This window comes from Mus caroli, unplaced genomic scaffold (assembly GCF_978045245.1).
Source record: "Mus caroli unplaced genomic scaffold, Mus_caroli_1 scaffold_12, whole genome shotgun sequence".
In the NCBI taxonomy this organism is placed as follows: Eukaryota; Metazoa; Chordata; class Mammalia; order Rodentia; family Muridae; genus Mus; species Mus caroli.
Genome location: NW_028227267.1, coordinates 120,514,634 through 120,540,845, shown reverse-complemented (window position 1 = coordinate 120,540,845; position 26,212 = coordinate 120,514,634). Strand labels below are relative to the sequence as shown.

At 38.3% G+C, this 26,212-nt stretch overlaps 1 protein-coding gene across 5 annotated transcripts in view; it reads left to right on the top strand.

Moving 5' to 3' along the window:
* The window catches only part of Nalcn (sodium leak channel, non-selective), a 324,306-nt gene that overhangs the window by 212,975 nt on the left and 85,119 nt on the right, over nt 1–26,212 (top strand). For all 5 annotated transcript variants that reach the window (XM_029469212.2, XM_029469211.2, XM_029469215.2 and 2 more), the window contains 2 exons: nt 13,002–13,138; nt 14,528–14,669. In XM_029469212.2, the coding sequence (XP_029325072.1) occupies nt 13,002–13,138; nt 14,528–14,669 (279 nt within the window). The remainder of the gene's footprint in view (nt 1–13,001; nt 13,139–14,527; nt 14,670–26,212) is intronic.

Here is a 26,212-nt window from a genome sequence, read left to right as displayed (position 1 = left end):
CACAGACTTGACCTTGCTAAAATGATCAACAGGCTTTCATTCCCTTCCCATGCCTGGATGGACATTCTAATTGAGAAAATAGACATCAGACGGGAAGGTTTATAGACAAAAATCAGGAGTGCTTTATACACATGGAGATATGCTTCCTTTATCAGCAGCAAGCTTAGCTTAAGCAGAAAGAGCTTAAAGAAAAATCATTTCATAGATCTGTGAAAATAGAAGGCTGGTTCCATGGAAACTTGCTGAACTGGAATGCCAGCAGGGCTGCCTGGTATCGGCACTGGATCAGAGAAAAGTATCTTTGCTTTCAAAGACATTGGTGTCTTCCTTCTAGAGAATGGTAGGGATGGAAGCATGGTAAACCTGCCATGTGTAACCTGGATATGACTAAAGGTAAGAGCCTACATAGAGCAATAGCAACTAACTGCTTAATGAATTAGCAAGACATTCTAAGACCAGTCCTGAGAATACCAAATCTTTTAGTTATTTCCTATCTTGGATGGCTCAGAGGGGTTATCAGTAGCTACCATGAGAAATGCTAAATGGATATGGGAAGCCAAGGGGACTAGTAAATTATAGGCCTAGTCAGAGCAAGAGGTGATCCACACAGGGAAAAATAGCCTAAGTAAAACATGACTCTGTGTTGGGAAGTCTTTGGCTGGAGAAGATTGTAAAGATACTGTCTAGAACAGTGGTAGGCAGGGTGTGAGGAAAGGAAGGAAATGAAACCATATGTTACTCCATCAGCAGGCTGCATACTTTTTGAATAGGGATAAACATAAACCAAACCAGGACTACTGGGACACGTGTGTACCTTCTTAATGTGATCCTTTACCATTAGCCCTCCATCCTGGCCTCTACTCTAGCAGGAGCTAGACCCATAAGCAGATGCAGAACCATGAAAGAGGAAATGTATCCCTTTCCCAGTTCAAGACTATGAATCATTCTTGTACCTGAGTGAAATGTGTACTAGGGAAAACAGAAGCAAAAGTTACAGAATCCATCTGCCAACAGTGGCCAGGCTTTTATTGCCTCTTTGCTGTCACCCATCTTTAGTGGAGCACTGATAACTTCATTGTTGACCTTTCCTTGTATTTCAGAGTTACTTGCTCATTACTGGACATAGTAGGGCAAGCAGATCCCTGACTTTCTCAAACATGAATAACACACAGTCATATTAATAAAGAATGAGTTACATGTTTCTCAGAAATGAGAAATATGCATTTTATTTTGTTCAATGTTAGCCCTATTTTCATTCTGTTTTGCATAAAATATGTTGATTAATGTAAATTTTCATAGTGCATCTTATAAAGTCTTTTGTCAAAGGATGCAAAATTTAACAACTCTATTGTGGACAACAGGCCCTCTGAGGAATGATATTTGGAAATTTGTGATTGCTGCCTGAGAAGGAATTATTTAAAGGGAAAGAGCACTGCTGGGGTCCAGATCCAGTCAGATTTAATGTGCTGTTTACATGTGATGAACACGATCATTGATGCAACTTTATAGGAATCATAAGATGGAATAAATCAAGTAATTTCCTGCAGACCTAGAGAGACAGAAAAAGAAATTACAAATAAGCAAAGAGGAAGAGTCCAAAGAGCAAGCATGATGCTGGACTGAAGGAGAGTAACAGAATACTTGGTTTGTTTTAATAGCTTGGTTTGTTTTAAGAGAAATTATAGATGATAGAGCAACAGACAGATGATGACAATAGATGGTAGGTAAATGATGGATAGATTATAGATAGATGGATGATAGATTGATGATAGATAGATGGATGATAGGTAGATGGATGATAGATATAGGTATAGATAGATAGATGATAGATAGATAGTAGATAGATACATATATAGATTCGTAGATATATAGGTGCATATATACATGTATATGCTTCTACAGTTCTGCAAGATACATGTACACATGCAAGTAAACATAAGCAAAAAAAAATATGGTCACATGTACAAAAGGCTTATTACACATGTGCATGCCATAGTTCTCCTGAGAAAAAGAAAACTTAATAGCAGTAATACAGGATTTCAATAGTTTCTTCTTCCTTAATTTTGGTTACTCCAAGCCAACTGCAGACCAAAAGTTCTAAATGAAAAATTCCAAAACTGATAACTCAAAAGCTCTAAGTTGCTTGACATCTAAGTGATATGATAAAGTCTCTGACCATCTCACTCTATCCTGTCTCACCCACTGCAAACCTGGGTTATCCACTAGTCCAGTATATTCACTCTATATACATTACCTATTCATTGATCACTTAGCAGCAATTTCAATCTCTTTATAGGCCATAAAAACTGTTGAGGAGCTGTAGTGCCTATGTTCAAGTAGCCCTTACATATTTAATCATAGCTCCAAATAGTGATGTTGTCAATTCAAACATCCAAAGATGATTCATAAATTGTTTCCTTTAAACTGAAAGGGTAAATTATAGTAAGTAACCAAAGAGCATATACGGGCTGGTCTGAGTACCCAGCATTTATTTGTAGCAGAGGACTGCCTTGTCTGGCTTCTGTGGGAGAGGATGCACCTAGTCCTGTAGAGACTTGACACCACAAGGAAGGGGAATCTGTCTTAGTCAGGGTTTCTACTCCTGCACAAACATCATGACCAAGAAGCAATGTAGAAGCCATGGAGGGATGCTCTTTACTGGCTTGCTCAGCCTGATCTCTTATAGAACTAAGACTACCAGCCCAGAGATGGTACCACCCACAAGGAGACCTCCCACCTTGATCACTAATTGAGAAAATGTCTTGCACCTGGATCTCGTGAAGGTATTTCCCCAACTGAAGCTCCTTTCTCTGTGAAAACTCCAGCTTGTGTCAAGTTGAGACAAAACTAGCCAGTACAGAATCCCTGGAAGGGAGCACCTTCTCAGAGGCACAGGGGAGAGGAAATGGTGTGAATAACTCTGGAAGGGGGGACCAGGAAGGGAGGCAACATTTGGGATATAAATAAATAAAATAATTAATTAAAATGTAAAAAAAAATGTTAACAATGATTTAAAAAGATATTTTGAGTGACACCATGTATATAATTTGTATTATAGTGTATTATTCTAATTGTTCTATTTTATTACCAGTTGTTATTATTTGTCTCTTATTGTATATAATTTCTAAATTAAACTTTTCCATGGGTATTTATATGTAGGAGAACGCATTATATTAGGGATATATTTACGATCTTTGCTTTGAAACTTGACTGAATGTCTTGAAATATATTTCTCCTTGAATGAGAGAGAACTGTATATACTAGTGACAGAGGAGGAAACCTAATGCTAATATCTGGTCTCAGCATTTTGTGATACAAGAAAGGAGAGAGAGAGAGAGAGAGAGAGAGAGAGAGAGAGAGAGAGAGAGAGAGAGAGAGAGAGAGAGAGAATGTGTGGGTAAGGATAAGAGAGCTCTTAGTGTCAAAAGGAGGAATGCTTTGGACGTTAAAATAAATAGACTAATACCTATTTATCCCCTATGTATTGACCTAGGAGTTCAGATTTCATAGACCTAGTTTCAAAAACACTGAAAGAATAAAAAAGCTACAAGTCTGTAACTAAATAAATTGAAGAGATAGCCCTCATGTTTCTCATAGGATAATTCTAAGTCAGAAGTGTTGGAGAAACAGAAATAACCAAATACAAAGCAGGAAGTCCCCAGGAGGACACTCCAGCTGTTGCTACAGGCAAGACCTTCTGGTAGGTGCAAAAAAATAGAGCACAAAACTCTAAGGAGAAACCATATTTGCATGACCTTAAAGAAACCCCACTCAAACACATTTTTAAAATTATTACAGCAATCTTCACAAATGTCTGCAAACTCTGCTGTCTCTACCTATAAAGACACAAAACTAAACTGATCTATTCCAAGTCACAGCTGGTGTGAGTAACTGACACTTTAACCTTAAAGTCACCTGAGTAAACCTTACTCAGATGGCTGCAGTTAATATCCCCTATAGTAAGGCATGATGGTTTCATAGTCCTCCAATTACAGTGAGAAGAGTATACCATCACCATGATATTCTGCCAAAACCTTTCAGAACATGAGAAAATATTAGACATCCTGAAATTAAGAGAATTAGAAAACTACCCAATAAAGGCCATCAACATCAATAAAACAGGGAAAATTTGGACTAGTTTGTATAGCAGTGAGGAAAGCAGAAGACGGGGTCATGGAAGATAATTCAGAGTCCTAGATAGAATTCCAGAGCAAGAAAGAGACCTTCATGCAAAAATGTAGCAATTACAAATAATTCCTTCACTGTAATTAAGGGTACTTAACCAAGGCTACCTCTGGCTTTGGGAAGCATTCTGTGGTTAGATAAGATGTTGGTTTAAGAAAAGGATGGATCAAGGGCATACAGGAACTGTTTGTGCTCTTTGCAATTGTTAAAAAGTTTAAAAATAATTTCAAAAATCATTTTTAAAAGAGTCACTTTCAAAAATGGAACAAGAGTCTTCTAAAATTAATAACATGACATTCAAAGTCAAAGTAATGTTACCTTGTTCAGGAAGAACCCTTCGGAGGGGCATAGTGAGACCAGTGCAGAGTACAGAGGATGGCATATGAGCATCTTCTCCAAGAAGTCAGTTTGGAATGGTAAGAACAGTGAAGGAGACATGACCAGAAAAAAGTCATTTCTCTTTCCATCTTTGATTTCATGTTTACAATCAAGAATCTTGACTAAATAAACCAGTGAACTGAGCAGAGGAAGAAATGGTTCCGAGGGGAGAGTGATGGAGAACATGTGTGTGGTCATCTTTACTCCTCCTCCTTTCCGATGGAATCACCTGTGAAATCCACAGCTATTCTGGTGCAGTGATAGCTTTGGTTTGAATAGCACATTTCCTCTGACTGATTCAAATTATAAGCCATATGCTATCTCACATATGTCTAGGAATGATGATACTCATTTTCATCTCAGAACACTGAAATCCAACGTGTCTAAGAGTTTGTCTAATTGAACTGAAGCTCAAATCCAGATCATCTTCTTTTCCCTTTTTCTTGGATATGTTACCGCCTATGTATCCTAGTTTGTGTCTCTTCGGCCACTGTGGTAAACACATGACCAAAAGCAACTTGGGGAGAAAAGTTTATTTCATCTTACTGGTTACAGTCAACCACTGAGGGAAGCCAAGGCAAGAAGTTAAAGCAAAAAGATCAGAGAGGAATGCTGATGACTGGCTTGCTCTCCTTGGCTTGCTCAGCTGCCTTTCTTATAAAACCAGGCATGGTGCTCTGCACAGTGGGCTGGGGCCTTCTATACAAATTAGCAATTTAAAAATGTCCTCCACAGACATGCCAATAGGCCAATCCAATGAAGGCAATTCCATAATAAAGTTTCCCTTCCAATGTATGTAGGTGTGTATGGGTTTGTGTAAAGTTGACAAAAAACTATGATACTATGTATTTTATATATAAAAAAAATGAGATAGCAGTTGTACAAATACATTTCCATATGCTTGTTTGTGAGTGTATGTGTGTGTGTGTGTGTGTGTACTTTATCTTGGCTCTCCCTATAATTGGAATATTCATCTAATATCAACCAAGTATCTAGATAGCCTAAAATTCTAATGTAATTTCATCTGAAGTGGACCAAACTAGTGCATTTTATTATAACAAGCATATTTCTACGACTCAGTTTCCAAATAGAAACAACTATGTCTTAGTCAAGTAATACAAGAGAGAACTAATATAAAAATGGAAGTGTTGGGATTTGTAAGAAAAAAAAAGATATAAAAGAAACCTTTGGAACAACAATATGAACTAACCAGTACCCCGGAGCTCTTGTCTCTAGCTGCATATGTATCAAAAGATGGCCTAGTCGGCCATCACTGGAAAGAGAGGCCCATTGGACTTGCAAACTTTATATGCCCCAGTACAGGGGAACCCCAGGGCCAAAAAGGGGGAGTGGGTGGGTAGGGGATTGGGAGGGTGGGTATGGGGGACTTTTGGGATAGCATTGAAAATGTAAACAAGGAAAATACCTAATAAAAAAATAAATTATTAAAAAAAAAAGAAACCTTGACTTAGCAGCAACACTCTAACATAAAAGTAATTGCATTTATGGGTTTTTAATGAGCAATAATTTAAGAACAAGTTATGCAGTCAACATAACAAGGAAGTCTACTCTTTTGAAGTCCCTTTTTTCTCTTACCAGCCTGTAAAAGCTTCTGGAGATACTTTATACATGGTTGTTCAAAGCGACCTTCTGAAGGACATTTAAATCTTGTAAGATTTGCAGTTCAGTGTGAAGAGCATGAAAGTAAACATTTCATGCACATTTCAGAGATGTCGTAAGGTGGTGTCAATGCCACAGTTCTTCCTAAGTGCTCTGCTGAGCTCTTAAACCAGCAAGCACAGAACCACACTTTAGTCCCTGGTGACCCAGCTCCTCCCAACTTCCTTACCAGGCATGCTGTATAGACAGATGGAGACAAATCAGAACCTCTGGCGACATAGAAAAGCAAACCATCACATTCAATTAATTAGTTCACATTATGAAATTGTTGTGAGCATTTTAGGGTGCCAGTTGCCATGTAAATGAAGCTAGAGAGATGGCTCAGCAGCTAAGAGCACTTGCTACTCTTGCAGGAGACCCTCCATTTCAGCTTCCAGCACACTTGTGGCTTACAGACACCTTTAACTCCAACTCCAAGGAATCTAATGCCACCTTCTGGTCTGTAAGGTTAACCATATGCATGGGCACATATACATATAAATAAAAATTAAAATCGTATTAATTTTAAAAATATACCACATGTAATTAATTAGTTCATATTTTGAAATTATTGTGAACATTCTTGGGTAACAGCTGTCATACAGAAATGTAGCCATAGATCAACTGAGAAATAAGCCCTCCAATTTGGTATGGATGGCTTGAATTTATTCACCAATATAATCAAAACCCCAGATTGACTTTGTGAGTATTGTATTTGTTAAAGATTTTATGAAAGTAAGGAAGTTAGCAGAAAATAGTTTAAGTGAACATTTGTAGCATATATGGTATTGCACTGCCTTCTGTGTATGCATTCATTATCCTTTGCCTATAGTGAGAGACCAAATATTTTAAGTTCAGACTCCATTTTAGAGAACCTGATCTATGTTTGAACTCAGGTAAATTAACAAACCATTACCTAGCATTAGTTTCCAAGTTACCCCCTGCCAACAAGACCTACATCTACAAGTTTTTTCCCCAACAAGACCTGTGTCTAACTCCAGCTTCCAGATATACACCCCTCCCGACAACAAATCTGCACCCTTAAGTTACAAGTCTTCCTCTGCCTCACAACCACCAATGCAGAGGGAAGCAGAAGTTAAGTTTATGGTTTGACTCCCAGCACCAGCCAATTATGCTAAAGGCCATAGTAGCTCTCTAATTAGATGCTTGACAGGCTAGAAACACACATCCCCCACTTGCTGCTTTCTATAAAACCTTATCCAATAGATGTCTGGAACTCTTCGACACCAAAACTATCCTGCCTGTCGGCACCCAAGCTAGCTCGAATAAAGTCCCTGGTGTGAGTGCATTGGATCAGCTCCTGACTGGCCTTTTGGGGTTCACTAACGCTTCTTGGCATAACAATTGCAAAAGTAAAGGTTCCTCCCTGTAGTCATCACATTGTAGATCAAGGATTTATGATAACACATAGAGCATTAAAAGCCTACAGGTTCAGTTATTAATCCAACTACACCACCTGTTTTAACCCAGAGTCTATTAGTTTGGGTTGTAAAAGTTGTGTAATCAAATTAGTAAGAGACGCCACCTTGAAAAATGACATGCGGTTCATGAAGATTCTGCATTCTGAATTGCTGAGTCGATGCAGAAAAACCAAACACCACTACCATCACTGGATAAAGATGCACAGAGAATTAACCTTAGTTTAATCGCATAGCTAAGAGGAGGGATTCCTTTCCATTCCTGTGTACATGGTATGATAGTTCTTCTTTTACTGAACAACTAATAGTTACTCTTCAGTTGCACTAACTCACACATCTATGCAGACACAATCCCCAACAAGCAAAGATTTGATCTGGAAATGAGAATATTTTACAAGTCTAGATATTTTCTAAGTTATTTTCTTTTAGGAAAAAAAATCACGCCAAAAAAATTACTACTAACATTAATACACACCTCCAGTTCAGCTGTTTTGTCACAGCATTCTGAAAAGAAATTCGGTTGAATAGTGTTTGAATATCTTAGCAGAAGAAAGCACAGGCTGCAACAGGGAAGATGGGAGCTATGAGGCAGAACGGGGTATGTGTCATGCAGCGCAATTATGCCTGAACTCTCTTGAGAAGACTGGAAAAGCAGATACTTTCAGCTCCCCAATGCCAGCAGTGATATCGCAGCACGACAGATGCTTAGCTGCAGAAGAGCACAGCTTAGATGTGTGTGTGTTTCTTAAAAGCTCAAGGTTTGAAATTTATTTCTTTTTCTGATTGTAATTTATCTTTTGCATATGCACTTTTTCCCCCTTTCCTGTGTGAGCCTGTCACAGAGCTATCATCTGATCTGTGGGGTGCAGACAGACTTCTTGTTCAGTTGAAGCCATTATCAACTCCCTCCTGTGTGCCATTCTTTACATTAGATTCTTCAACATGAAGAGGAGAGTCTCAGCATCCTCTGTACTGCCTTTGTCTCCAGACTTTGGATCTTTTACATTTTAATGAACATTTACAATTATAATTACTTTATTTTTAAAAGACTTGCTTTGGAGGGGGGATAGTTTAATGATCATAAATTCATACCTAGGTCTTTTATTGATAGTAGCCATTCATCTGTATCAAAGAATATTTGCTTTTAGAAAATATGCCTGGGAGAGAGAGAATAAAAGGTTAGGATGAGAGGTAGATAATCATTTCACCTAATTTTAAGTATCTTTGTGAGTGGTTTCAAATGCCATGAAGTTGCTTTTATCTGATCTTGGTGACCTTGATCTGCCCCACCCCAGATGACCAGGTCCACTTCCGATCTTGTTCCTTTTTTTTTTTTTTTTTTTTTTTCTTGTGTTTGTGTCTTGGTCAGGCTTGTGCTCTGGGGATGGCAGAATGATAAAAGTTATGATGGTGATGAAATAGGAGTTATATGACTTTGTTTAAATGTATCAATTGTCCACTTTTAAGTGGACTGAAATAAACATAGGGTAAGACCATTTGCTGGTGTTTACAAACATAATACACCCAAACTGAACATACCAAGACAACTTCATGTTAGAAACCTATAACCTTACACCTGTCTCGCCATTGTTTTCAACCTGCCCCTGGAACACTGATCTCACTGGAAATTAGCAATATAGAATAATGTTGTCTATTTGTTGACCTTACAAGCTTGTCTTTCAATATATGTTCTTTTGTTATGTCTGGTTTCCTGCCCTCAATATTGCAATATAAAATCTGACTACATTTTTATTAGGCTGCACCTAATGCATTTCAAGTGTCTAAATAGACCACAGTTTGTTTTTCTGTTCTATTGATAGGCATTTGGGTGGGCTGTAGTCTGGATGCACAAATGTCATTGCCATAGAGATGAAGGCATGGCTGTGGTATACACACTCCTTCCAAAACAGGCCCATGGAGGTGTATGGGAAAAGAAGGAACTCATGGAACTTCTGGAAAGGGGCTGTTCCTGCTCATAGGAGGCAACTCGCTGCCCTCTTTGTGAGCTGCCACTCTCTCTGTTCTCTTGACCCAACTGTATATCTGAGCATCCCTGATTCTCACCATTCAAAAGGAAGATTTGCAAAAACACAGAGAACCTTCTGAGTTATTCAGAAGAGCTTTGCTCTTTGTAGTGTTGTGGTTCAATGACCAGCTCCTGCTGAGCTTCAATTTGTTCCTGACCATATTCTATTTTCACTCTCTGGGAGGTGCTATGAAAGGAAATTTAAAAGTGGAATCCTGCCCTGAAGGAGCTTAAGTGCTCTTGGGAATATTAATATACCCTAATGCAAATTAGAATTCTACAAGATCCATTTTAAAAACGTGAAAGCAAGGAGATTTTACAAAATAGTATTAGTCTACTGTATTGATCACTGTATTCTAGGGCTTGGTTAGCTATAATTTGATATATTACCATCATGTCCTTGACAAACATGGTCCAAACGTTCATCAGCTTTTCAGTGACAAACATCATGATCAGCTAAATGCTGCAAGAATCTAACTTCATTCCATTTTGCAAATGGAGAGTTCTTACACGCTACCTAAGAAAAATTAGCTGCCCAATTAACACATAGATACTGTCTATACTTCTGTCCACTCTACCAGGCTTTCTTTTGTTTCTACAAAATCTGTGGCGGGATCTCTCTCTATCACCCACTTATTGTCATTTACTTGGTAACAGTTTTTTTTTTTTCCCTCTGACTTCATGTTAACTACTGTCCCAGGACACAGGATGAATGTGAAGAAACAAACCCCACCAGTTTCCCAGCCGCCCAGGCCTCATACTTGACATGTCTTATGTGAAACAAAATTCCTTACAATGATAATGTGAATCGTGCATTTAACAATTTTCCCCCAAACCTACTGAGCTTCAGAACAAGACTTTCCTGGGATATTGGGCCTTTGCAGAAATAAACGGCTAATCATTCTGGATGAGGTGTGTCAGGGATCAACCTGAATCTGATGTTTACATTCCTTATTGGAGAAACAGAGGGAGATTCAGAACAAACACTGAGAAGAAGGCATTTGACATTCAAATAAGGGTAGAAGAATGAGCCACAACCCTACAGAGAATCACAGGAAGTTAAGATGTAGTGAGCCCTCATCGCTCACAGGAAGCCTTGATTCAGAAATTAATTCATTGATGCTGGAAGGGTTCATGGCTTCTGATTCACAGAGCTACCAGTCTTTTGATAACTGCTGCAGCAGCCTAGAAAACTGTTAAAACATGTACTGGATCGAACATCAAGAAACTGAAGATTTCTCACTGCCTTGATCCATATGAACAGCCACGTTCTATGTCCCAGCTCAACATCCTGTGAGTTCCTAAAAAAAAAAAAAAAAAAAAAAAGATCCTCTGAAAAACTATGTGAGAACCTAAAATCCCAAGAACAAGAAGAAGTTCATGAAGTTTAAGGAAGTAGAGATGGGGCAACAGGATGCAGCAGGAATGAAGGGCCATGCTTGTTGGGGGTCTCAAGAGGATGTGATGTGAACACCCAGATAACTAAAGCTACACAGGTGGAGAGAAAGGAAATGAGACTTTGAGTCCAAATGCAAGGTTTTGACCTCTTTATTTTATTTTATTTTATTTATTTAATTTTTTTTTGAATTGGAGTAACAACAGGTAGGTTTTAAGATTGAGATTTTTGTAACCACAAAATGCAGGAATAGGTGATAAGGAGCTAACATGGAGGTAGAGAACCCTAACAGGGCTTGTGAAGGTCCAGTCAGGTTCTGGTGAGGATGAAAGGAGTCAACAGATGGAGATAGCTTTAGGGAGATCTCAGGATTCTCATTTTGATGAGGTGCTCTGACTGACATACACTTTACCACTGTGTCTCACACTAGCAGAAAACACAATTCAGTCCACATAGCTTAGACCCCGCCCTCAAGAAGTAGCGACGAGAATCACACACTGCAGCCTGGGAGGTCTGTCAGGGTAGGAGAAATAATACCATGGTTTATTTTTTTTCTTATTTCTTGCCTTGGGTTCCCAAGCACTCTGGTCACATCTGTTTATCTTTCTTTATCTTTCTAGGTAATTGGTCACATTATCTTTCTAGGTAATTGTTTATTCAGCTATCCAGTGGGTTGTGATATGAGCTGGGTGAGGGGAAAGGCAGGCGCCCTTTGATTTTTATAGCCTCAGAATTTTGCACGGGTTCTGGCTCCCTGGATTGGTTCTAGAAGTGACTGCACAAATATCTAAACAAATGAGTCAGTAAACGCAATTGAGCAAGTGCCTACCTACACTATCAATCTCACCCGTCTCTGGCCTGCTATCACGGATTGCTTTGCTCTCTGGTCGGTCTTAATAAGTCAGCAGCTTTTTCTTTCCTTCTGGACCCTACTTACCACTGGCAAATTTTCACCAGTTGTATATCAGTGGCCCATTAGAAGTCAGTTACTTCTTCATAAGCTTTCATTGATGTACAGAGTTACTTTTCAGATTACTCTCATGCCATGGAGATTTCTGTGCTCTTTGTTTTGTGGCCTTGGATGCTAGAGCTTTACTATCATCATCATCATCATCATCATCTCACTCATCCCTTCTGATTAGCAAAATTTTTCTGGACTTCTACTGACTGATAATTTCCTGATCTAAACTTTGTAATTTTAAAGGAAAAAACAACAACAACAACAAAAACAAACAAACAAACAAACAAACAAAACACATTACACAAGAGGCTTTGATGCTCTCTTAACCCATTTGTGAGTTAGTAAGACCAGTGTTATAGTTTGGAGAGGGATAGGAAACAGGGAAGAAAGATTCACTGCAACACACAGAGTGGTTCGTCTTAAGAGGCAGTAAGGAGTGAAGAGAAGTCACAGGAAATGCCAGCATTGGAAGGAGGAACGAAGATAAGAAAGCATGGACTGGATTCAAGCCAGTTATTGATTCTTAGTTCCACGTCTGCTCCAGATAAACCTTGACTTATACGAAATCAAATTTGTGCAGATATAAATACATCCCCTTCAGTTAGCTAAGGAGATAAGCAAGTCTGCCTGTGCATAAAATAAATCCAAATGTTTAATTGTAAGTAAAAGCTAAAGATGTTGTGTGTGGGGTGAAAGGAGACTTGTCATTGAGAGTACAACAAAAAAACCTTCCTTTGAATTTTATTTTAAATTGGTTTAGTTTGTTCTTAACTTTTGTCCTTCCCTGTACTCAATTTTAGGACTCAGTGAACAATCTCAGGGACCACTGGGTGGCATGCATGGTGGGTCTTTTCTCCCATCTAGTGGCGATATGTGTAATTACATGTTATTCTCCTAAGTCTGAAATTGTTCATTACAATGGGATTCTATTTTCTTCTCCCCCACCCCACCCTTTAGCTAAAGCAAAGTGAAGCGAACGCGGACACCAAAGAAAAACTCCCTTTGCGCTTGAGAATCTTCGAAAAATTCCCAAACAGACCCCAAATGGTGAAAATCTCAAAACTTCCTTCAGATTTTACAGTTCCTAAGATCAGGTATCAGATTGTTTCTTTGACTGTATCTCTTCACAACGAGGCTTACCATCTAAGCTTACCTCAGGCTTCTTTCAGACTGGCATGTGGGTAGGTTTGGGGTTGTGTTTGAAATTGTTATCTCCTGTTCTCTCCCTGCCTTTGTGGTACAAAGCCTTTGACTTCCATGAGTCATCCCTTCAGAGAAGAAGCAAGTGAGACACAAGCTTGTGTCCCTGCCTCTATCTTAAGACTTTTCAGTCATGAGACCTCCTAGGTATAGACAAGGTGGACTTTTTAGTCCTTAGACCTCCTAGGCATAGACAAAGTGAACTTTGCTCAGAGGGAAAGAGGGCAGACTTCAATGTGAGCACTTTAAGTACATCAGGCAGCCAGCTCTGGGAGGTGTCTGTGTTACAGCAGCGTTGGCTTATATGGCCGTCTGGTCACAGTGTAATCTGCCTTCCACTGGTTAAAAGAACCTTAACATTTACACCCACAGTGATTCAGTTTGCACTAGCTTTGCCTTCCTGCTAAACAAATGCATTCTTAAGGTGCTTGAAACTTCCTGCTTTTAATAATTAGAGGAAAGTCTTCCAATGATAACCCAAAAGGCTCCAGGTACAATCATGAAATCATATAGACTTTTCCATTTTTTTACATTTATTCACTTATTTATCTTTAAACATCTTGGTGAGGGATTAGGGAAGGATGAGATAGGTGCAATGCCAAACACTTGAAACTCCAATAGAAAAAGAGGATCATGTCACTTAATGCTTGGAGAATGTTCTGGAAATTTTCATGGTCTTGTCAACATCAGATATGTTGATGCAGATGATGATGCTTACTGCATTACTGGGTGTACAATGAAATCTTATGGGGCCACCATTTGCATGCAGCCTACTGGTGACCAAATTGTACCCAAGTCGCACATGACAGCATTTCCTTTTCTGATTTTAAGTTGCTTTCTTTGTTTACTTACATTAATGTTATTTAAATTTTTCATATTTTGGTGATCAGATGAAGTCTTTTCCTTTTGAGTCTTTAAATGTAAAATTATCTCTCAAGGACTTTTATGATGAATAGAAGTTTGAAAAGATGAATTAATTCTTTCAAGTAGTATGGGGAAAATAAAGTATCTCATTACCACGGTAGGATTCAAACCACACCATCAATTATTGGATACCCTTGCTTTTAAGCTATTTCAGGGGCATTATGTCTTTAAACAGGAGTTTGCAAGGATTCAGGAAGCTTTTTCCCTAAGTTAAATAATTTGATAATTAAATCCAACCGTCACCCTTGGTATGACACATCTTGATTTTTGTGATCTTCTGCACTGCTTCGTTGTCTCTGAAATGCCACCTCCCATTCTACTTCCTGAGTAACCCTGATCTGTGTGCTTCATTCACAAAGGGAAAGCTTCATGAAGCAGTTCATTGACCGCCAGCAACAGGACACCTGCTGTCTCTTCAGAATCCTTCCCTCTACTTCTTCCTCATCATGTGACAACCCCAAGAAGCCCACAGCTGAAGACAACAAATACATTGATCAAAAAGTAAGAACCACTGTCTCCATCACCCAACTCCTCTAAAGCTGCTCCACCATCTACTACTTAGTTTAGACTATCAGAGCTTAAAATGTTACTTCTTGTTTTCTTCATAACATTTTGTGAGTGTGGCTGCTCTTTAGCTTACCAGAGCCATTGAACCCTGGGTGCCATCCATATTATTTATCTTGGACCAAGATTTTGAAGGTGACAGTTATCCCCTAGTCTCTAGAGTTGATTAAGACCCATCTTGTCTGTTAAACAAACACCATTATAGATAGCCATGTGTTTCTCTTCATCTCATCTCCATCTGGTAGACCTTACACAGAAAAACTATAGTTGGGAGGGTTCTCTCATGATATTTATTCTAACCTGGGCTAAAGCTGTGAAGTGGAATGCATATCTACCTCCAGGTCCCATCATCTGATCCTAGGAATAAGCACTACCTGTGTTACCATGTGTCCTAATTTGTTTTCTGTTGCTGTGGTAAACACCATTACCGAAAACAAAGTGAGGAGTAAGGGGTTTATTTCATCTGATAGGTTATAATCCAGCAAGAAGGGTAGGAACTCAAGACGGGAACTTCAACTGGGGAAGAAAACTGCTTACTGTCTTGTTCCCTCTGGGTAGCTTTTTTTACATTGCTGTGGATAGTGCCACTCTTGCTCACACCCCACAAGAGTGGCACTATCCATAGTGAGCAGGAGCCTCCTATGTCGATTATAATCGAGAAAATGCCTCACAGCCATGCTCACAGGCCAATTTGATGGAAGCAACTCTTCGACTGAAGTTCCTTCTTCTTAGGTGTATCTAGGTTTATACCATATTGACAAAAAATTAATCAGGTTACCATGTAACTAGCTCTATTTTAGTGATAGGAAATTAGACTTCTTCCTTTCCAGACCCACTGTGTACAGCAGCATCTTCCATCTGTTTCTGGAGCTGTTTATAAATACTTAGGATTTCTCATCTCTGTTTTAGAGTCTTTGTCCACGGCAATCTGAGACACAGAAACTTCAGTGTTAAGTGTGTTTCCATGGTGAGGACTTCTTGGAAGCAGAAAGGGAAGGGAAAGTGGTCCATCATTAATATTTTAATCATGCAGGTGTCTACTTATGTTTCTTTATATTATTGAGATGGAAGCCTGAGTTTCCTATGCAAAGTGTTCCTGATAACACAGATGTGAACTTGACTTCCTAGCAACCCAGTGATATAACCAGTTCACTCAACCTGCTGCCATGATCTCTTCAGTCTGTGTCACCTTGCTCTTGGCTAGTATGCCACTCTCTGAGTCAGAATCTGCCATGATCTAGACATATAAGTGAGCTTTGCAGAGCCCAACAGCTATATCTCAAGTACAAAATAATAATTAAAATAATAATAAGCTTTAATTTTTATGTTTTGTTTATATTTTCCATTTCTACAAGTCTTCCATGTTCATTCAGTAATTCTACAAAAATGTGAGGAGCACCTGCTGTTTATTTATCTTCCATTTCTCTGGATATGGGAATTCAAAAGAAAGCAAGATATGCACTTTAGAAACTGATAACACTAGGAAGAAACACAAAGAAGTTAATTTAAAAAGCTATTTTGAGAAGCAGAGCTAGAGAGAAAGATCAGTCATCTAGAACATGTGCTTGTCTGGTAGAGGACCCCCGTTTCAGTTCCCAGTACCCAATGGAGACTCACAACCATCTGTATGTAATTCCACATATAATGTCTTCTGACCTTTGTGGAATCAAACATGCAACAGATAGGGTCCCTTGCATTCTCTTTCCAGCACAGTTGAAAATGAGAGAAAGGGCCTTCTGACAAATAGGGGTCTACAGAAAGGCTGTGTGTTTCCTGGAGCTGAAAAGAGCAGCGCAGAGAGTATTAAATACCTTGAGTTCCAGTCCTTATCTGGAGCACAGAGTTAATCTCTTTTCCCATGTTTCTTAGGAGACTTCAATATGGTCATATATGTTAGAAGGATATCATCATGCCCAGAATAGCCTTTCAGCCAGATAAGAATGGTGATTGAAGACCAACCAGACTCTGACAGCAGGCTCAGCAGAGGGGCTGGCAGTTGAGACAGATTGACTTAACAGTGAAACACATCTCTAATCACATACTTAGTAGGCTACGGCAGGAGGATTCAAGACTAGCCTAGCCAACTATCAGACTGAGTATGGGGGACCCCAATGGAGGAGTTAGGGGAAGGAATGAAGGAGCTGAAGGGGTTTGCAAACTCCTAGGAAGAACACCAATATCAACCAACCAGACCCCCCCTCCCCAAAGCTTCCAGGGACTAAACCACCAACCAAAGTGTATACCTAGCAGGACCCATGGCTCCAGCTGCACATGTACAGAGGATTACCTTATCTGGCATCAATGGGAGGGGAACCCCTTGGTTCTATGGATGCTCAATAATCCAGCATAGGGAAATGGTAGGGCTCTGAAGCAGGAGTGGGAGGGTGGGTGGGTGGGGCAGCACCCTCATAGATGCAGTGGGGTCGAGGTAGGGGATAGGAGGTTTGTGGAGGGGAAACTTGGAGGGAGGGATAACGTTTGAAATGTAAATAAATAAAATAACCAATAATAAAAAGACCAGCTTAGGCCATGTAGTAGAACCTGGTCTCAGAATCAAAACAAATGACCTTATTAAAACAGACTTAACTTTCCAGTGTGACAGTATAGTTTAGCTCAATGTGTTATCTGCTGACTTATTTCCTTCTTCATACACTGTCTTTAATATTATTTTTAGTTTGAGTTCTGTAGATAATGCCACTGATGCCTCCACTGCTTACCCTTACATTCTTCTCATGGAATGAATTAAAGGGTTCTGGAAGATATTTTCTTGACAGTCTGTTGATTGGCATGAAGCATTTCTGCAATTTTCTGCATGATTATAGACTATCATATGATTTGTTCTACTAACTCTATATGTCACAAGTTATCCAACCTGATCTATAATTTCCAGAGTGAACAGTTACTCATTCATTCGTTCATTCAATCAATAATAGAGGCAGAGGGGTGGGAGCAAGCTGCTTTGGTCTTTAGGGATGTTGATCTTCTGAAATATTTCTACCAAGCAATAGCCTGGCAGCTCTTAAAAAAAAAAAAAAAAGAAAGAAAGAAAGAAAGAAAGAAAGAAAGAAAGAAAGAAAGAAAGAAAAAGCTATTTAAAGATCTATCTCCAGGAGAGAAGGAAGAGATAATAGGATGCTAACACCCATGTGTTAGTGTATGTGTATGTGCTGTATCTTAAGGAAACCAGACAGGGTGGTTTAGGAGAGAGGACAAGGGCTGGTATTCACAACACCAAATAAAATGATCATATGCTGGTCTCTGATAGCTTAAATTTGCCTCTGTAGGTAGTGAATTGACCACTTAGACATAATAATGAAACAAAAACAAAAGATATACAATATAAAAAGCAAATCACCTTTTTCTCATTTTTATTGTTCTTTGTAAATTGTTAAGTTCAAAGAGGTGGCTGTGTTTGGGTGCACATTCTTCTATATAATAGCTCTGCTTTGAGGATCATTATATACCAAGAGTGCTGTGCAGGCAGTGGGAAAGTGGTTTACTGTCATCAACTAGTAAGAGAGAAGATTCCTAACCAATATTCTTGAAAAACTGTATTTATTCACTTGGAGGTTATATGCAATCTGTTTATATTCCTTGGATGTATGTTCATGAAAGTTCAAAAAGAAGCTACAGGCAGTTGTCCACTACTTGCGGAGAGTTAGTGTTTGTTTGTTTGTTTGTTTGTTTGTTTGTTTGTTTTGAGAAATGTGGCTGCTGATAGGTTGCTCATGCTCCATGGGCAGCCCTATACCAAGAGGACATGAACAGCACTACTTGAACTTGGTACATTATGTATATTAAAAAAAAAAAAAAGAACGGAACATAAAGTTGGGAGAAGGAGAGAGGGGTCCAGAGGAATTAGAACAATGAGTACTGAATTGATATAATCAAAAGGCACTGTCACATATAAAACAGGCATCAAACATGTAAGGCTGCTGCTAAAATATGTATTGTCCTGATATTTCAAGCTTCTTTTCTTTTTCTCCTTTGAATGCAGTTTTACTTACAGGTTGCAACTTATAAGTGGCTACTGGTCACATTCATGGTATTTCATGTGAAGTTCAAATGCAGTTAAAACCTATGATCCCAGGACTGCTTAGACTCTGGATTTAAATTACCAAACAAATGATATGAATAGAATCAAAGTCACTCGTCTGTGTCTCTAGTCTCAGATATAGATGTGGAGTCATTTTTGTCTTGACATCTGCAGTTCAAAACTTTCTAGCACATATTTGGGTTCTTTGTTTTGTTTTTACTTTAAGTGTATAAGTGTTTTTATCTGCCTACATGTTGTTGGAACATATGTATGCAGTCCTCATAGAGGCCAGAAGAAGTTGTATCCCTGGGACTAGAGTTACAGATGGTTGTGAAATGCCATGAGGGTGCAGGGGATTGAACCTGGGTCCTCGGGAAAAGCATCCTTGTTTTTTTGTTTTTGAACTTTTTATTGATTCTTTGTGAATTTCACATCATGTACCCCAAAACCCACTATCTCCCTATTGCTCCATATCTGTTCTTTGCTCTTGAAACCTCCAGGCCCAGCCCTCAAAAACAAAAACAAAAAATCTCACCAGGGAAGCTGTAGTGTGTCATCACACAATACACCCTTTTGCCTTAACAGTTTTACTTGCAAATGCCAGTACTCTTAACACCTTTGCTGTCTCTCCACCCCTCCACCATCCAGTATGTATTTGTGGTTTTCAAGTTTTCAGCATGTATTAAACATTTATGCTTTTTTCAGTGAGTCAAGCTGCTTCATGTTCTCCATAACAAGTCACTGCTATATAGTGTAAACAAGGTATTAGGTGTTGATTTGGCCAAACCTGTGGTGACCTTCAGCCATGCTTGAGTGATGAAAGCACTGTCATAAAATTGAAGTCAATTAACTTTCCAGTCATTTAGTTCCCAGCTTTGTAAGATATCCTCATGAGTCCATTGACATGACTCACTTCCAAATAATCAGTTCTTCATAATATTTACCTAATTTATAGTTGTTTCACAGACTAATTATGTAAGAAAATGTAAACCCAAGAAGGCTTAGAGAACAAAAGTAATCTTTTAGTGTGATGTTAATTCATTCTGCAAATGCATTTCTTTTTTTTTTTCTCCTTTTTTTATTAGGTATTTTCTTCATTTACATTTCCAATGCTATCCCAAAAGTCCCCCATGCCCTCCCCCCCACTCCCTCCCCCCAACTTCCATTTCTTGGCCCTGGTATTCCCCTGTACTTAGGCATATAAAGTTTGCAAGACCAATGGGCCTCTCTTTCCACTGATAGTCATCAGTGGAAAGACTAGGCCATCTTCTGATACATATGCAGCTAGAGACACGAGCTCCAGGGGGTACTGGTTAGTTCATATTGTTGTTCCACCTATAGGGTTGCAGATCCTTTTAGCTCCTTGGGTACTTTCTCTAGCTCCTCCATTGGAGGCCCTGTGTTCCATCCAATAGCTGACTGTGAGCATCCACTTCTGTGTTTACTAGGCCCAAGAATAGCCTCACAAGAGGCAGCTATATCAGGGTCCTTTCAGCAAAATCTTGCTAGTGTATGCAATGGTGTCAGCGTTTGAAGGATGATTATGGGATGGATCCCCCCCCCCCCCGGCATGGCAGTCTCTAGATGATCCATCCTTTCGTCTCAGCTCCAAACTTTGTCTCTGTAACTCCTTCCATGGGTATTTTGTTCCCAATTCTAAGAAGGGGCAAAGTGTCCACACTTTGGTCTTCATTCTTCTTGAGTTTCATGTGTTTTATAAATTGTATCTTATATCTTGGGTATTCTAAGTTTCTGGGCTAATATCCACTTATCAGTGAGTACATATCATGTGAGTTCTTTTGTGATTGGGTTACCTCACTCAGGATGATGCTCTCCAGTTCCATCCATTTGCCTAGGAATTCCATACATTCATTCTTTTTAATAGCTGAGTAGTACTCCATTGTGTAAATGTACCACATTTTCTGTATCCATTCCTCTGTTGAGGGGTATCTGGGTTCTTTCCAGCTTCTGGCTTAATAGCTATGAACATAGTGGAGCATGTGTCCTTCTTACCAGTTGGAACATCTGGATATAACAGAAGTTATGAAACAAATGGATTTAACATATATCTACAGAAATTTTATCCTAAAACAAAAGGATATACCTTCTTCTCAGCACCTCATGGTACCTTCTCCAAAACTGACCATAAAATTGGTCACAAAACAGGCCTCAACAGATATAAGAATATTGAAATTGTCCCATGCATCCTATAAGATCACCATGGACTAAGACTGATCTTCAGTAACAACATAAATAATAGAAAGCCAACCTTCACGTGGAAACTGAACAACACTCTTCTCAATGATACCTTGGTCAAGGAAGGAATAAAGAAAGAAATTAAAGACGTTTTAGAGTTTAATGAAGATGAAGCCACAACATACCCAAACTTACGGGACACAATGAAAGCATTTCTAAGAGGAAAACTCATAGCTCTGAGTGCCTCCAAAAGAAACTAGAGAGAGCACACATTAGCAGCTTGACAACACACCTAAAAGCTCTAGAACAAAAGGAAGCAAATTCACCCAAGAGAAGTAGAAGGCAAGAAATAATCAAACTCAGGGGCGAAATCAACCAAGTGGAAACAAGAAGAACTATTCAAAGAATCAACCAATCAAGGAGCTGGTTCTTTGAGAAAATCAACAAGATAGATAAACCCTTAGCCAGACTTACTAGAGGGCACAAGGTCAGCATCCTAATTAACAAAATCAGAAATGAAAAGGGAGACATAACAACAGATCCTGAAGAAATCCAAAACACCATCAGAGCCTTCTACAAAAGGCTATACTCAACAAAATTGGAAAACCAGCATGAAATGGACAAATTTCTAGACAGATACCAGGTAACAAAGTTAAATCAGGATCAAGTTAATGATCTAAACAGTCCTATATCCCCTAAAGAAATAGAAGCAGTCATTAATAGTCTCCCAACTAAAAAAAGCCCAGGCAGGACCAGATGGGTTTAGTGCAGAGTTCTATCAGACCTTCAAAGATCTAATCCCAGTTCTTCACAAACTATTCCACAAAATATAAGCAGAAGGTACTCTACCCAATTCATTCTATGAAGCCACAATTACTCTGATACCTAAACCACAGAAAGACCCAACAAAGATAGAGAACTTCAGACCAATTTCCCTGATGAATATCAATGCAAAAATACTCAATAAAATTCTTACTAACCAAATCCAAGAACACATTAAAGCAATCATCCATCCTGACCAAGTAGGTTTCATTCCAGGGATGCAGGGATGGTTTAATATATGGAAATCCATCAACATAATCCATTATATAAACAAACTCAAAGACAAAACCCACATGCAAATGCATTTCAAACAGCAGCTATTCACATTGAATGTAGATGTAGAATCTACTGTCCTATCTTTTACAACTTACAGGAAACTCACAAAAAATAAAAGTTTTACACAGAATGGGAACCAACTTACATGGAACATCCTAAAGTCCTAGGGAAGAGTGACTCTTTGATCTGTCTTTCTCTGTATCTCTGTGTCTCTCTCTGTGACTCTCTCTGTGTCTCTCTGTCTCTGTCTCTCTGTGACTCTCTCTGTGTCTCTTTGTCTCTCTGTCTCTGTCTGTGTGTGTGTATATGTGTCTATGTGTGTGTGAGAGAGAAATACATATTTTAACTTTTGTGATATGAAAATAACTAAGACCAAATTCCTTGACCTCTCCCTTTCCACATTCTAAGACTCATCCCAAAGCTTCATAATGTGACATTATAATGGAATTCACCTTTACATGCATTGTAACATGACTATTTTAGTCTTACAGACACCTACATTAGTCACCTTTTAGAATTCTCTCTTTCTAAGCATAATGTCAACTCCATAAAAACTTTGCTTTAGAGAAACCTCTCACTATACACAGGATCTGTCACACTAGCTCCAATATTAATTTGCAGCTCATGGGTGCATGATAAATTCAAATCTAGTCAAATGAGGCACCACCTTCCACCTATGTAATTTTAAGTAATTGCTTATTTCCAATTACTATGTTTTATGTGGGAGCCATTCAATAGAGTGCCTCATTACAATAATTGCACCATGCCTTCCCTGCAGAAGCGATGCTCATCAAGGCCTATTCATCAGACCATGGTTCTGTTTCATGGTCAGATGTTCATGTGCCCACTTTCTCATTTCTTACTGATCTGTGAATTCCTTCGAAATAAAAGAAAACATACAGCTATCCAGATTTTCCATATAAGAAATAGATTTATTGTTAACACTTCAAATAAAAAAATTAGTCATTAAGTTAGTTACTTGTGGAGTTTCCTTCTGAAGTAAATACCAGTCCTTTCATTCTGAAATCAATTGATCCCAAGAGTAAAGTGACCATTGGTTCTTTGGGCCTCTTCATTGCAACAGAGATATCAAGCATTCCCTAATATGGCTGTTGCCAGGTTACTTGATTGATTTAATTAATCTTCTGATTTATTGAAAACTATGATGGAGTCTTGATTTGGTGAGATCAGTAAATGCAAGGTGTATCTGTATGATCATGACAGTTTTGATGCATAAGAAAATCTGTAGATCCTTCTGAGTGTTTCAAGGTTTTTATTTTAATCACTTGTTACACATGTAGAATAAACACTATAGTTGGCTCTTAGGTTTTGCAGTAAGATTTGGGACAAGTTAAAATTTGCTATGACAAATTGTGAAAACCTCATCCTTTACAAAGAGCAGAAAGATAAGGGGTTTTATGGGTTTTTTGATTTATTTGTTTTGTTTTGTTTTTCAGCATAGTTTAGAAAGCTTGTTTTATTGTCTAGGGACATTTACAAAGATGTCAAAATGTTCTGAAAATATTTGAACCCTACAGCTGTGCCATTCAGAGTTCTAATGACAATTGTAAAACATGCATTGTTCATGATAGCAAACAACCTAGATTTTATTATTCGCATATTTCTTACTTAAAAAGAAAATACTAATTCTTATCCATTAGAATTAAATTTCAAGTAAAGCTTAATATATATATATACATATATACATATACATATACATCATATACATATACACACACACATATAATATCTTAGCATAGATGAAGGCACAAAAAATCAATTAATACATGGAAAATTTGAAATTTGCATATAACAGGCATTGACACAATTCTTCATTTAATAACTAGAGAAAAACATTACTATTCAAGAAGAGAAGAATAATTTATTCAACTTGAATATTTGGTTTCTCATAAATTATAAATACATACCAAAATCCATATTATGTACATGGGCACATGCACGCGCGCTCGCACACACACACACAACCTGTACAAGTTCAAACCAGACAGAAACAGACACAATGTCCTACACCTAACTAGAGTTACTTAGAATTGACTGTGAAAAATCAGTTTTCTTCAGTGGAGAATCTCTGGATAGATATATCAACCACACTCCAGGGCAGGCTCCAGGACTCTGAGTAGTTGGTCAACATCAAGTGTGTGTGTGTGTGTGTGTGTGTGTGTGTGTGTGTGTGTGTGTTGGCCTTCATTTTATTAACTTATTTTGTTGGTTAGTTGGTTGGTTGGTTGGTTGGTTGGTTGGTTAATTGGTTAGTTGGTTGGTTGGTTGGTTGGTTGGTTCATTTGTTTTACACTTTGAGGTGTTTTTTATTGTTGTTGAGAGAAACAGATTGTGCATTGTATGGGTAGATAGGTGGGGAATATTTGAAAGGAATTGGGGTAGAAAAATGAATATGATCAAAATATATTGTATGAAAAAACAGTAACATGAATACCAATTTCAAAAAGGAAAGAATATATATATATTGAAAATTCATTTCAAACAATTCTTTGTGAATAAAAACAATGGAAATAGTAAATATCTACAATTGGAAAGTAACTGGCATAATATATCAAGCTCAAGGTAGACAACTAACCGATCTTTTGATCTTTTATTTGAGGAAAAATTTTATTCATGTGAGCTGTTAAGTTTATGAGCATAAAATTATTTTAAGTCTGTGAGGTAAACAATAAAGCCAGTCATCATTGCTTCTTATACATTATGACTTTGCTTTTATTTTTCTTGCTCAACCAGGCTTGATACTTTGAAAGAGTCAGCTTCAACTCTCTGCTATCTATGATTTAAGATATTATTAATTGATATTCATGAGACAGTACTGATTAGCGGAATTTTAAGCAAGAAAACTGTAGTTTTGGATACATATCTAGTAAAGTAATAAAGATTTATATTAACCTTTCAAACATTCAACTCAATAATTTACTCTGAAAATATATTACCCAAGAAAAGGCAAAGGCAGCAAAAAGCAATAATAAAAATTAAAGTGAATATTAATCAAACAAGTCAGAAAGAATCAATAAGTTATAAGTAAAAGAATAGTAAAAGTGATAAATGTCTTCTGGAAGGATAACAAATGGGTCCACTGAATATCTGAATTTCTGTGAAGTGTCACAGGAACAAAACAGAACACCTAGACTTAAAAAATAAAATCCTGTGACAGAGAGAGTTTTGCAGTTAAGAGTACTTGTTACTCTTTTGAGGATCTGTGTTTGGTTCTCAGAACCCAAATTTGGTGGCTACAACCCCATGTTACTGCAATTCCAGGGGAATGGAACTCTCTTCTGGCATCCACAGGCACCTGCACACATAATACAGACAACCACACATGTACGGAAAATAAAATTTTGAAAAGCAGCATATCATAACACAACATTTATTTTAAGGAACTAGGTAATCCACAGCCCTTAAATAACAAGACTGAAAGGCTGGGATGGTGGTACATGTCTATAATCCCAGAACTCGAGATCAGGAAGAGTTCAAGGCCATCTGCAGCTCCATAGGCAGGTGGAAGCCAGCCTAGGATATAGGAGATCATGCTTCAAAACAGAAACAAACAAACAAAAGTGGGTGGAGATAGACCAACAGCCTTGTGATTCCCATGTTATTGACATCTTTTAGAACCAAAACCAAGTCAACCTCAGAGCATCAGTGTTTATGGGAAAGGAGCATACCCTCCAGTGCTCTCTGAAAAAAAAAAAAAAAAAAAGGCACAGAAACTGAATGAAAAAGAGACAGTCCAGGGCAAGAGTGATAAGGAAAACAGATCCAAGCACACTAGAGAGGGACAAGAAGAGCAGATAAGGGATAGGGTACAGGAAATGCCAAGAAGAAAGGGTCCCTGTTTGACCACTACACTGAAGCAGCAGCAGCAGAAATGGAAGCTCTGGTGTGGAGGCACACTGAACTAACTGTTTGGTGAACATGGTACTGCATAGGAATGAACAAGATCTAATCATCAAAATCAAACATCCTATAAGCCATAAGAAAAAGTACTGAGCAGAGAGCATGCCATGAACCCATATCCATACGTACTTGTACCTGGGGCAAAATGGGTTAAAAGACATTAAAACCCACATAAGGTTAACATAGTCACGTAAGTAAATTTAAAAAGAAGTCGGGAGTGAGGTGCTGA